Raw genomic sequence first — 12,885 nt, forward strand, 5'->3', positions numbered from 1 at the left:
ATAGTATATGATTTTTAACATTTAGTCATGGTTTACTTGTAGGAAACAGTATCCTCGTGCCAGGTTGTCCTGACAAACTCCTGTACAGAGAGACCATAGACACTCGAGGACAGTGTCTACAAGACATTCAAGTTCTCTCCTCTAATAATGGTCCACTATATAATCCTTAGTGATCCGAGAATATCCTAAATTTGATATATTGTGTTGATTTATCGTGAAAAAAATGAATCATTAAATCAACAATATTTTAAATTTCAACAGACAATGAAAAGTCATTGTTTAATCTAATATATAAACGGCTATATGTTTGTCTGTCTGTCTGTCTCCATATTTTCAAACTCTATCACCTCCGAAACTAAAAGTCGCAGAGTGGCGATAGGGGCCTCAAATGATTGGATTTTTTTACGAACCGTTCTTTTATGGGTCTTTAGCCAGTTAAAATAGTTTTTAAGGGATCAAAATTGAAAAAAATCGTTAAACATTTTGTACATTCATCTTTGTTTTTAATTTTAAAGCAGTTCATGTGCATGTCATGTTGGTACAGTAGTAACGTCACCAGCTTTGAATGCTACAGTTTTGGTTTCGATTCTAGTTGATGGCATCCAAATACTTTTTTTTTTTTACTTTTAAAATCACAACTATAATATATATGAAATCTGGACAAATTAAAATATCATATTTAAAAAAAAAAAAAAAAAAAAAAAAATCATAAATTAAGAGTAAAAAGTAAATTTGCTTTCATCTGCCTCACAAATCTCATTTCTCTTATTTTTGTCCTTTAGTCCTCACATTCCATCAGTAATGTTTCTCACTAAAGCCATACAATTGCGATTTTCTATTAGGTTGATGAGAAGGTTCTTCCAGAATTTGTAATTTTGATATCAAATGTATTTTTAAAAAAGTTTTCGTTATAATACCTTTACTTTATATATCATTTTAAAGAGCGTTTTCCGCTCTAACCATTTAAATTACAATCGTTTTAAAACAATTTTGTCTTCTTTCCAGAATGTTTAATATAAGATGGAAAAAAAAGCAAATTTGCAACAATTTTCTTATTTCAATTTAAGCTAGGCCAAAAAGCTGCTGAAACAGCTTCTGGATATCAACAAAGCGTTTGGCTTAGGAACCACTACTGAACACACAGCAGAATGGTGGTTTAAGAAATTTTGTGACAGCAACGAGAGTCTTGAAGATGATGAGTGTAGTGGTCGGCCATCGGATGTTGACAACGATCAATTAAGAGCTTTAGTCAAAGCCAATACATGCACAACTGTTCGAGAACTTGCTTCTGAATTAGACGTAACATATACAATGATTTCCAACCACTTCAGAGGGATTGGAATGACAAAAAAAAAAAAAAATTGATAAATGGGTGTCTCACGAATTGGACAACAACCAAAAGAAATGGTGTTATGAAGTGTCATCTCTTCTTTTCTGCAACAAGAAGGGCTGGTTTCTCAACTGGGTTCTGAGCTCCAATCTCTAGTACCCCCCTCGCAAATCTTTTACGAAAAACACCCGTCTAGCTGAAACCACTGTCAAAAATTTTCCCCACTCATTTTGCCTAAATCAAAACGTAGATTCCATGAACAAAGCTTCTTTCTTAGAACGGCACGCCTGTGAAACTCTGTTCCATCTGCTTGCTTCCGACCTGACTACAACCTGGATGTCTTCAAGTCCAACGTAAAAAAATTCCTGATGAACCGCCCCCTTAAGTAGATATTTTTATTAAACCCCCACACTAACATACTGTACATGCAATAACCCTTATCCCTGAGTGGCTTCCGGGCCTTGATAAGTGGTGATCACCTTGTAAAAAAAAAAAAAAAAAAAAATTGCAATGAAAAGTGAGTTCTTTACAATAACCGTCAATGTTCAGCTCAGTGGTTAGATATCAACAAAGCTCCATGACACTTCCCAAAGCCAGAGTTACGTCAAAAGAAGGTCATGGTGACTGTTTGGTGGCCTGCGACCAGTCTCATCCATTAGTTTTTTTGAATGCAGGCAAAATCATTACAGCAGTGAAGTACAGTCAACAAATGGATGAAAAGCATCAGAAACTTCAACAACACCCAGCATTACTTAACAGAAAATGTCTAATTCTCCTCCACGACAATGCCCGACCCTACAGAAGTTGAACAAATTGGGCTAGAGAACTGCCTCACTCGCCATACTCTCCAGCTCTCTCACCTACCAACTACCACTTTTTCAATCATCTCAACTTTCAGCATGAGAAATGCTTCAAAAACCTAAGCGATATCAAAAACGCCTTTAGCAACTTCATCACCACCAGAATACAAGATTTTTACGTTAATGGCATAAACACACTTGTTTTGCATTGGGAAAGTGTATTGATTTTAATGATGCTTATTTTGATTAATAAATTTTTATTTGAGCCATGATATATTCATCTGGATTTAAAATGTGACTGGTTCTCAGTAGACAGCTCGCAGGTTGACAAAGTTCTTGTGGTTTTTAAAACCACAAGAATTTTGTCAACCTGCGAGGTCAGAATCTATTCATCTAATACTTATCGTTGACTAGCAGAGGAGGAGTGGGGGCACAGCTTTTCCTGGGCGTAAAATATGCTTAAATATGATATTTTAATTTGTCCAGATTTCATATATATTCTTATAGAATCATGATTTCCAAAGTAAAATAAAAAAAGTATTTAGGTGCCATCAGCTAGAATCGAAACCTAAACTGTAGCATTCAAAGCTGGTGACGTTACCACTGTACCAATGTGACACACATATAAACTGATTAAAAATTAAAGATAAAGTAACATGAATGTACAAAATGTTTAAAGTTTTTTTTTTATTTTGACACATTTTTGACACCTTGAAAATAATTTTAACCGGCTAAAGACCTTTAAAAGAACGGTCCATAAAAACATCCAATCATTTGAAGCCCCCACCGCTGCGACTTTTAGTTTTGAAGGAGTTTCGGAGGAGATAGAGTTTGAAATATGGAGAAAAAGGCAGTCCAACAGACAGACAGACACACACATATATAAAATAAATCACCTTTTTCTTCACCATATTCCCTCTGCTTCACTTTTTTTTTTTTTATCAAGTAAGATCTTTGATTTATTTGTTGTTTCATCAAATACTTTTGTATGCAAAATCCGATCCCGCATTTTGCTAATTCCTACCCTCTGATGAGAAGGAAAGTATTTCTTCGAAACTCCACGGATTAAGGACAATCCACTTATCAAGTCTTTCCTTTTCAGAGTAAATATGTTTTTAACTCTTTTTCTAAATGTTTTTTAACATGTTTTATTAACTGTTTGCTCATATATATATATATATATATATATACACATATATATATATATAGCCGTTTATATATTAGATTTGTTTTTGACCTTGAAGTAATATTTTATTTTTAGCTCCTTACATCAAATGGCTTCATGCCTTGTCTGAAGCAATTTCCATAAAAAAAAGAATGTTTTTCAAAATTGAAATTGTTATTTTTTGTCAGATTTGATGAAAGAAAATGAAATGAAGTTGTCTCGCTTACATTTTGGTCATATTGTGTATAATTGTCCAAAGACGGAATATTGGAGGTGCCACACGAAACACTCTTTCTTGGTGATGATTAATTTTTGTTATTTTCAAAACAATTCCTCTAAAAAAAAAAAAAAATTCATTCTCACACGTTGCTAGTCTATCTCTATCCTACCATTATTATTTTTTTTTTTTATGGAAATTGATCGAGACAATGCATGAAGCCACTTGATGTAAGGAGCTAACAAGAATGAAAGATGATTATTGCAAAGACAGGAGATGCCTATTGACCTTAGTATTGTAATAATCCAAACTGTAGGTACAAGGAAAACAGTGAGCAGGAGGAGAGTTCCATGACTTTGTAGTTCTTGAAAAGGAGCTACTGAAATAGGAAGCTGTACTACAATCAGATATTAAAACAACGTATTGATGGAGACCACTGGACTAACGAGCCAAACAAGCTGGGACAAATGAAGCAGGGAATCGATCAGACAATTTTGAGGAACAGATACCATAATAGTATTTGTAGAAAAGGCCGAGACTAGCAACATGGAAGATGCTCAACTGAGACCCAATTTTTGGTTCCTCCTTGTTGCAATATTTTTGGACTATAATGGGGCATGATCCTGCACAGTTGGGAGATTCTATTTATAAACAATGCTGCTAGGAACTTACGAATCAAATTAATTCACATTCTGCTACCAACCAATCAGAAACCAGAATTGCTCTATAATAAAAATTAAACCTTTTCTGTAGCAACTTCGCATGTGTCAACACGGAAGAATCTTTTGCTCTGTGGCTTCCAACTCAAGAACTGTCTACTGAGAACCAGTCACATCCAGGACTTGTGTAGAACAACTAACCATTGGAAACTGTTCTGAAACTAAACATGGCTTACACTTCTAGAATCCTCTTAAAACATTCACAGTAAGATCTTGTATTGCTACTTTCTTTTCTCCTCTCATATCCCTAGAATTTAATGTTATGTTTAATACCGGGCAATGCCAGGTACATCTAGTTATCTTATAGATTTTATATTATTTAGCGTCCTATTTATAGGACAATGAGACTTAATGGGTTAAATAAAATTGAAAAAAAAAATATTTACAAAATGAAGGAACATTTTTTAAATAGCATTGTCACCAGTAAATGTGCAAATTCAAAGGATAATTCATGTTTAAGAATTGGTTAAATATCGAAGACTTTATTGTAAAAAAAAAAATTAAAAAAACAACACAGACACAAACATTTAAAAAAACAATATAGACACATGAACTTGGAAAGATATAAACAGGTTTTTAACATGAATATCTATATGCAAATGACGGTCTGAATAATTCCTAGCTTTTTTTTTTTTTTTTGACATTTCTCCTTTTGTTAATGGTGAGGTAAGGGGGTTCTGAATTCACACCAAACACTTCAGGTTCAAAGTTTGGGGTTGGCTGTGCACAAGATTGGAGATTATTTTTAAAAAAGTAGAAAAGAAAATGGGCAGCAGTTGCTTGGTTGTGTGCAATTTGTATGTTTTTCTTTATGATTACTTTCATCACACATGTTTTGGTTGATAGGATTGCATCAGATAAGTAACTTATCTGTTTTGTGTAGACACTTTAATAAAATCGGTTTTCAAACTGTTTTAATTTAATATAAAGAAGTTTGAAAATACCTTTCAATTTGAAACAAAAAGTTAATTTATGGAAAAAAAAAACTGTTTTCTTATGTGTTTTTGATATAAAAATAAATAAAATCAAGTCATTTATATTAAAAATTAAAAAAATAGAACATATCTATATTTAAAATTTTTTTTAAAATGACTTAATTTTTTTATTTTTAGAAAAGAAACTTTCAAAGTAAAATGAAATTTTGTTTTTTTAAAACAGAAATATTTTTTTTTTGTTTAGAATTAAAAAAAAATTTTTTTTTCCAAAATAAAATATATAAAAAATATTTAATCCATGAAAAAAAAAAAAGTATGCTTTCATTTTTGATTTTGAAATAAAAAAAATTTACTAAATAAAATTAAATATTTAAAAAAAAATATTTTAAACAAGTTTCTTGTAGCTATTAAAAAAAAAAAATTAAAAATAACTTAATTTATTTTCCAAATTAAAACTGTCTTCTGATCACGTATGCCCCCTGAGCTTTCCATACGATTATCCAACAGCGACAGAATATTTTCCATCAATACAATTTTTTTTTTTTTTAGATAGGATGAGCATAGCAGCCCAAATATCAGACAGCCATTCTTGTTAATATCTTTTTTCATCCATCTGCTCTTAAAATCTCGTCAACCACACATAAAAAAAAAAATCATGACCAAATCAAGTGGCCCTCTCTCTCTGTACGTACTGGCAGTCATTAGTAAGAGGTCGATATCTAAACGGTAATGATGGGGTCTGCGTACACTGCTTGCGAACCACAGACATTACCACAAGGACAAGGAAAGTGAGCGCTGCAAAAGCAGTCACTACGTAGTATGTGTAGATTGGCAGTTCGGGTCCCTTATTTTGAGACATTGACCCTTCAGGTGAGTTGGCACGGAGGTATGTCTTTGGTGACTGACTTATACAAGTCTGATACGCGTCTGTAGAAAGATGGCTTATTGCGCAGACTTGCTGCAGGAATTGTTTTGCATCTGGTTTTACAGCACTCTCCTCGCCATACGATACGGTGTTGTGGTAGAGATATTTTTGGAACTTTGCCATTTTGTCTTTGGTGAAATCTTTGACATATCGGTCAAACGATTCTGGGCTCATATCAGTCAACAGCACATCCTCAAGTGCACGGTACTCAAGCTCCCAGTTGGCAGAGTTGGATCCTGGGTGAATCTTGCCGAGATTCAAGTAGTATTGATGGTAGTTGATGATTTCTCCTGTTGTTCGACGATAGAAATATAAACGTATCCCTGGATTGTTCGGTCCTGCTCCCGGCAAGGTACTATTCATCGGCGTTACTGCTGGTGCTAACAGTAAAACAGAGACTGGGATTTTACCTGCGAATGAAAGATAAACTTTAATTAAAAGCCTAATAATTACAGGTAAATATTGTCTTGAAAATAGCAAAAATTAATGTTGACTAAGTAAAAAAAAAAGTCTATCAGATATATGAGATGATGATATGATGATGATGGCAACCGTCTTGTGAGACAATGGCTCTCTGCATCTGATACACTGCAACATCTGCTGTGCCTATTCAGTCGATACTGGAGTTGGCCCTTCAAATGCAGATGATATCCTCGGTGAAAATCATAAAAACAAATCCGACAATTACGATGTGACCATATAGCAAGAAGACCTCGCTTGCAATTAGTGGAGGAAAGTTCAAATAAATAATCTGCTGACAACACTAGATCTCTGATGATGATGATTTTTTTTTTGTATGTGTATGTAGTGTGATAATGTATTGGAGTGAGACCTGACCAATGAAGTTTGAGGACATGTGTTGCATGAAGAGAAATAATATAAGATCGATATGATAGAGATGTAATGTGAATTTTAAAGACAGGTTTAGATCTTATTACCAAAGTAAAAGATTAAATCTGGATAGTATAGGGAGCGGTGTGCACAACAGGAGACTTTGTTGGTATGGTCACATTAAAGGAAGAATGAAGTTGAATTCTTGGGTAGAAGAGTTGAGATAATATGTGTGATTCACAACATAGGAAGAAGTGATAAGAATGGATTTGAGAGAAAGAGGGTGAAATAAAGACCTTGCCAGGGATAAGTTAGTTTGGGAATAAATTTCTAAAAGCTGTCCAACACATGCCAGCATGGAAAAGAAAAGATCATGATAATGAATGCTCAAACAATAGGTTTTGTGGTTAAAGTGAAAAAAAAAATTGTTCTCGTGTAGTTGTTGTTTCCCTGTTTCTACTTTCGTTTTTCTTGCTCACATGTCCTTATTCCAAATTCATACCAGTAGGCCAGCATCAACAGACTTTTTTTTTTTTTTTTTACCAAAACGATCATAAACAATGTTTTTTTTTTTTTTTTTTAGGTTAACCTATTTTAAACTGACATGAATTCTTGCACAGTAAAAATAATTAAATTAATACAAATCATATTTCTTATTTTGAATTATTTAAATCAAGTAAAGATTCCATTTTTTATTTGATTACTAAATTTAAAAAAAATTTACAGCTAATTTGAAGATTCTCTGTTGACTTTTGCATGGAATTTTTATTTGATTAAATAATTTGAAATAAGAAAAAATGAGAAACATTGATATGTTACTATGCTATCTTTTCAGAATATTTTGAAGTTAAATTCGTTTTTTTTTTATTATTTCGATTTATTTAAGTAAAAATTCCATACAAAGGTCCTTGAGAACCTTAAAATCTGCTTATTTTTTTTAAATTTAATAATCAAGTAAAAAATAAGAAAAATGATTTTTGTTTTAATTTAATTATTTCATTGTGTGGTAATTTATACCAGTATGAAATAGGTTAAACTTAGAAAAAAAAAAAAAACATTGTTTAGATTTATTTTGGTAAAAAAAAGAATTAAAAAAAAAAAGAAGTCTATTGATGCTAGCCCACTACTACAAATTCAGAATAGGAGCATGTAAGCGAGAAAAAAAAGCAAAACAAAGAAAGCAAAACAAAAAAAAGAAAAACGAAACCAAAAACAGGGAGACAACAACTACATGAGAACCAAGAAACCTTACATACTAAAAAGAAGACACAAATTTCCCTGAGAATGAATGAGGACCTCTATATACTCCTAAACACAGCATACATACTCCTTAATTTAGTTTTAGCAAAAGAATAGTTCCCTTGACTTTAACAGATTACCAATTATTGTTGTGTCAAAAAAAAAACAGAAGTGACAGTGGTAATTGACTTGGGTGAGCGAATTTTAAACCCAATTCATTCCACAGAAACTTTTTCACTTAGAGGCATTAACAAGTTCCATGTAATCCCTCCTATAAATAACTGATATCTTAATAAAAATGCCAACAGAATTTTTATGAATTATGCTCAACAACAATAGCAACAGAAACAGGTAGTTGGCTCACTAGGTAGTGGTGTTGCCCTGGAGTATTGTCAATAGTAGTCATCATAAAGAGATCAACATTTAGATTGTTTTTTCTTTATGCAGCTGTAATAATGAAAGAAATTAAAAAGAACAACAGTCACCCCATTATTTGCTCTGGGCTGCATCTTCGTCATAATTGGTTTATGCATAACACTTACCATCATAGATAATTTTAAAACTGTCTGTATGTTCGTGTCCGAAGATCTGCGAGGAAATAACATGATTATGTTTCATGAGGATTTCGACGAGTCTGTCATTGAAGGCTGGATACATCCATGTAATGTTCATGGATCTCTCAAAGCCACCAGGTGGGACATGAGCCATTATAATAATCTGAAACGATGAAAAATAGAAGTAATAAAAAAAAGTTTGTGATGACAGAATTGAAAACTGATTTGAACAAACGCTAAAAAGCAAATGGTCTCATAAGTTACCTTTTTTCTTTCTCCGATTTGTTTTGATTCACTGTAATGCTGATCCGCCTTGAAGTTTATTTTTTGGTCTTCCATTTCTTGGAAGGGATGCTGTACCGTCGCCATACTTTATATAATTTCTGATGATATTTCCCACTGTACTTAGTGCTAGATTAATTTCTTTACTCATTTTTCAGTAATATTGTCCTTCAATAATTCTATCTAACATTTTTATTTTTTTTATTCACTTTTCACCCCAAACAAGGCACAGTACCACTTTGAAGTACGGGGCTACTATCGGGGACATAAGTTGCAGGGATATTATGAAGAGAGATGAGTAGCAAGATGTCTGTTCACATTACACTTGAATTTCTGCATGTCAGTACAGTTGGGAAAGCAGAATCCCAGAAGGGAATTCCAAAGTCTAGCAGTTCTGGGGAAGAAACTATTGGATTAGAAGGCTTTCTTACACTTAGTGTAAAGAGTGAGATTTGATTGCTTTTCGAGTTTTTCGGGGGTACAAGTGTTTGTAGTTAATCAGAGCATTCACCATTAAAGCACTTGCAGAACAGGCAGAGGGATGCAACATTTCGTCGATGAGACAGTGACTGAAGCCTAGATGACAGTCAGGATCTATCAGATTGGTGACTCTTTTGAACCCTGTCAAGTAGTAAGAGACAAGCAGCAGATGCACCAGCCCAAATGTGACAACAGTACTCCATACATGGGCGAATGGTGGCCTTATAGAGGTATAGGATACTTTCAAGCGTAAGTAATTTTCTAGCACGAGAGAGAGAGCCCACCTTCGCATTGCTTTCAATGTATCTATTCCAGTTCATGTTTTCTGTAAACGTTAGGCTGAGGAGTTTAAAAGAAGTACTTTCAGGTAATGTGTTCTTGGCCATTAATATTGTGGATAGAGAAGGTTTCTTGTAATTATTGAAAGAATTAAGCATGGTCTTGGCAGTATTATATCAGTAGATTATTCATTGGATTTTGTCATTTTTAATCCTTGAATTGCAGAAAGCACATCAATGAGTCCTATGATTAGTGAACAAATGTGTCCTTCTCTGATTGGTCAGAGATAACATTCCAATACTATCGAAAATCTGAATTCAAAGTCATTTAAAGGTACAAAGTTTCGATTGGAAATTTGAAAAAAAGTGTAATGTATCCAATATCTTTGCATAAGGTAATTTTGAATTTTGATAAAAGAAAATGGATTCACCCATGATTTTTTAATTTTATTTCCACATACAACTAAAACAACATTACGAGATATTACTTACCAAATATCAGACAAAATGGCAAACAAACTAGTTATAACAGAAAATAACATGAATCAAAAACTTATGTGTCACTGTATATTAAGGTTCTTGCTGTAACTAGACTAAATAATAAAATAACTAGCGTGATCTGTAACCCAGCATTACCTTGGAAAATTGAATCTCATCTGTATGTTTTTATTTGAATAGTTTAACTTTTTATAAATAGCAATCACCATCATCACAATAAATTTACTAAGTTTATTATTATTATTTGTACTCACTAAGAGTTCTCACACGGGTCATCACCAGAGATTACTCACTGATAATAACTGGCAGTGTTCCTTGGATCCTGAGTGACTACAAGTCTCCCCAGGTTTCCAGCACTCTCCACTTCTCTCAATAACCTTTGCAAATGAATTTTCTTTATTGCAACAGCGGCTTGCCAGAGAGTAAGGGAAATCATATATAGTGGTTGTAGCTAGTCAAGTGTTTTTTTTTTTATCTGATCATAAAATATGCTTATATATATTTTAATTCATTCAGATTTTGTATTTATTATAACAAAGGCAATTCACTATTGAATAGTATATTCTATTTAATATATACTACTGATTTCAAAAGTTAAAAAAAAAAATTGACTTAGGTGCCATCAGCTAGAATCGAAACTGAAACATTTATTGCTCCAGCCAAGTTCCATTTGAGCTTTCGACAGATAGATAAGATGGGTATATTTTACAATCAACAACAATTTGAAAAGGGTATGATAGTACTGCCAGGTTGCTCATAATTGTTGTTGTTGCCCAGGTCTTCAGCTGTCCACTGACACATTTGTGCCAGCCAGGGAGAGAGAAGAACTTACAAATGAGCACTCCTTCTGGTTGAGAAGCTATATGTTCAAACCACCAAAGACTTCATTGAAGAAGGATAGATGGGGGTGGGGGTGTAGGTTAAGTCTTCAGCAGAGGGTATGAACCGGAGCACGATCTCTACCACGGCAGATTAAACAGATCGATGTAGAAAGCACCACAGAATTTCCATGAATTTTTCTTAGTGATGATCTATGTATAAATACTGTAGTATCTTTAATGTAGGTATGTGTCACGGTTTTCAGATTATAAATTATTCAATTGGGAGATCATATTAAAAAGAGGATAGAATGGGATAACATACTACGAACATTAATTTAGTATATAGATATGAATTTTTCTTAGTGATGATCTATGTATAAATACTGTAGTATCTTTAATGTAGGTATGTGTCACGGTTTTCAGATTATAAATTATTCAATTGGGAGATCATATTTATTAAAAAGAGGATAGAATGTGATAACATACAACGAACATTAATTTAGTATATAGATATGAATTTTTCTTAGTGATGATCTATGTATAAATACTGTAGTATCTTTAATGTAGGTATGTGTGTCACGGTTTTCAGATTATAAATTATTCAATTGGGAGATCATATTAAAAAGAGGATAGAATGTGATAACATACAACGAACATTAATTTAGTATATAGATATGAATTTTTCCTAGTGATGATCTATGTATAAATACTGTAGTATCTTTAATGTAGGTATGTGTCACGGTTTTCAGATTATAAATTATTCAATTGGGAGATCATATTAAAAAGAGGATAGAATGGGATAACATACTACGAACATTAATTTAGTATATAGATATGAATTTTTCTTAGTGATGATCTATGTATAAATACTGTAGTATCTTTAATGTAGGTACGTGTGTCACGGTTTTCAGATTATAAATTATTCAATTGGGAGATCATATTTATTAAAAAGAGGATAGAATGTGATAACATACAACGAACATTAATTTAGTATATAGATATGAATTTTTCTTAGTGATGATCTATGTATAAATACTGTAGTATCTTTAATGTAGGTATGTGTGTCACGGTTTTCAGATTATAAATTATTCAATTGGGAGATCATATTAAAAAGAGGATAGAATGGGATAACATACTACGAACATTAATTTAGTATATAGATATGAATTTTTCTTAGTGATAATCTATGTATAAATACTGTAGTATCTTTAATGTAGGTATGTGTGTCACGGTTTTCAGATTATAAATTATTCAATTGGGAGATCATATTAAAAAGAGGATAGAATGTGATAACATACAACGAACATTAATTTAGTATATAGATATGAATTTTTCTTAGTGATGATCTATGTATAAATACTGTAGTATCTTTAATGTAGGTATGTGTGTCACGGTTTTCAGATTATAAATTATTCAATTGGGAGATCATATTTATTAAAAAGAGGATAGAATGGGATAACATACAACGAACATTAATTTAGTATATAGATATGAATTTTTCTTAGTGATGATCTATGTATAAATACTGTAGTATCTTTAATGTAGGTATGTGTGTCACGGTTTTCAGATTATAAATTATTCAATTGGGAGATCATATTAAAAAGAGGATAGAATGGGATAACATACTACGAACATTAATTTAGTATATAGATATGAATTTTTCTTAGTGATGATCTATGTATAAATACTGTAGTATCTTTAATGTAGGTACGTGTGTCACGGTTTTCAGATTATAAATTATTCAATTGGGAGATCATATTTATTAAAAAGAGGATAGAATGTGATAACATACAACGAACATTAATTTAGTA

General features: G+C 32.4%; 1 protein-coding gene across 1 annotated transcript in view; it reads right to left on the reverse strand.

The window, feature by feature from the left end:
• Positions 1 to 4,697: 4,697 nt before the first annotated feature.
• LOC145261154 (acid sphingomyelinase-like phosphodiesterase 3b) overlaps positions 4,698 to 12,885 on the reverse strand; it is a 271,422-nt gene continuing 263,234 nt past the window's right edge. The window contains exons 5-6 of the mRNA XM_080119464.1: positions 8,704 to 8,878; positions 4,698 to 6,501 (exon numbers count right to left, since the gene is read on the reverse strand). Coding sequence (XP_079975590.1) covers positions 5,831 to 6,501; positions 8,704 to 8,878 — 846 coding nt within the window. The 3' untranslated portion in view covers positions 4,698 to 5,830. The remainder of the gene's footprint in view (positions 6,502 to 8,703; positions 8,879 to 12,885) is intronic.

This window comes from Euprymna scolopes, chromosome 37, assembly GCF_053919585.1.
Source record: "Euprymna scolopes isolate OS-2025 chromosome 37, ASM5391958v1, whole genome shotgun sequence".
NCBI classification, from domain to species: domain Eukaryota; kingdom Metazoa; phylum Mollusca; class Cephalopoda; order Sepiida; family Sepiolidae; genus Euprymna; species Euprymna scolopes.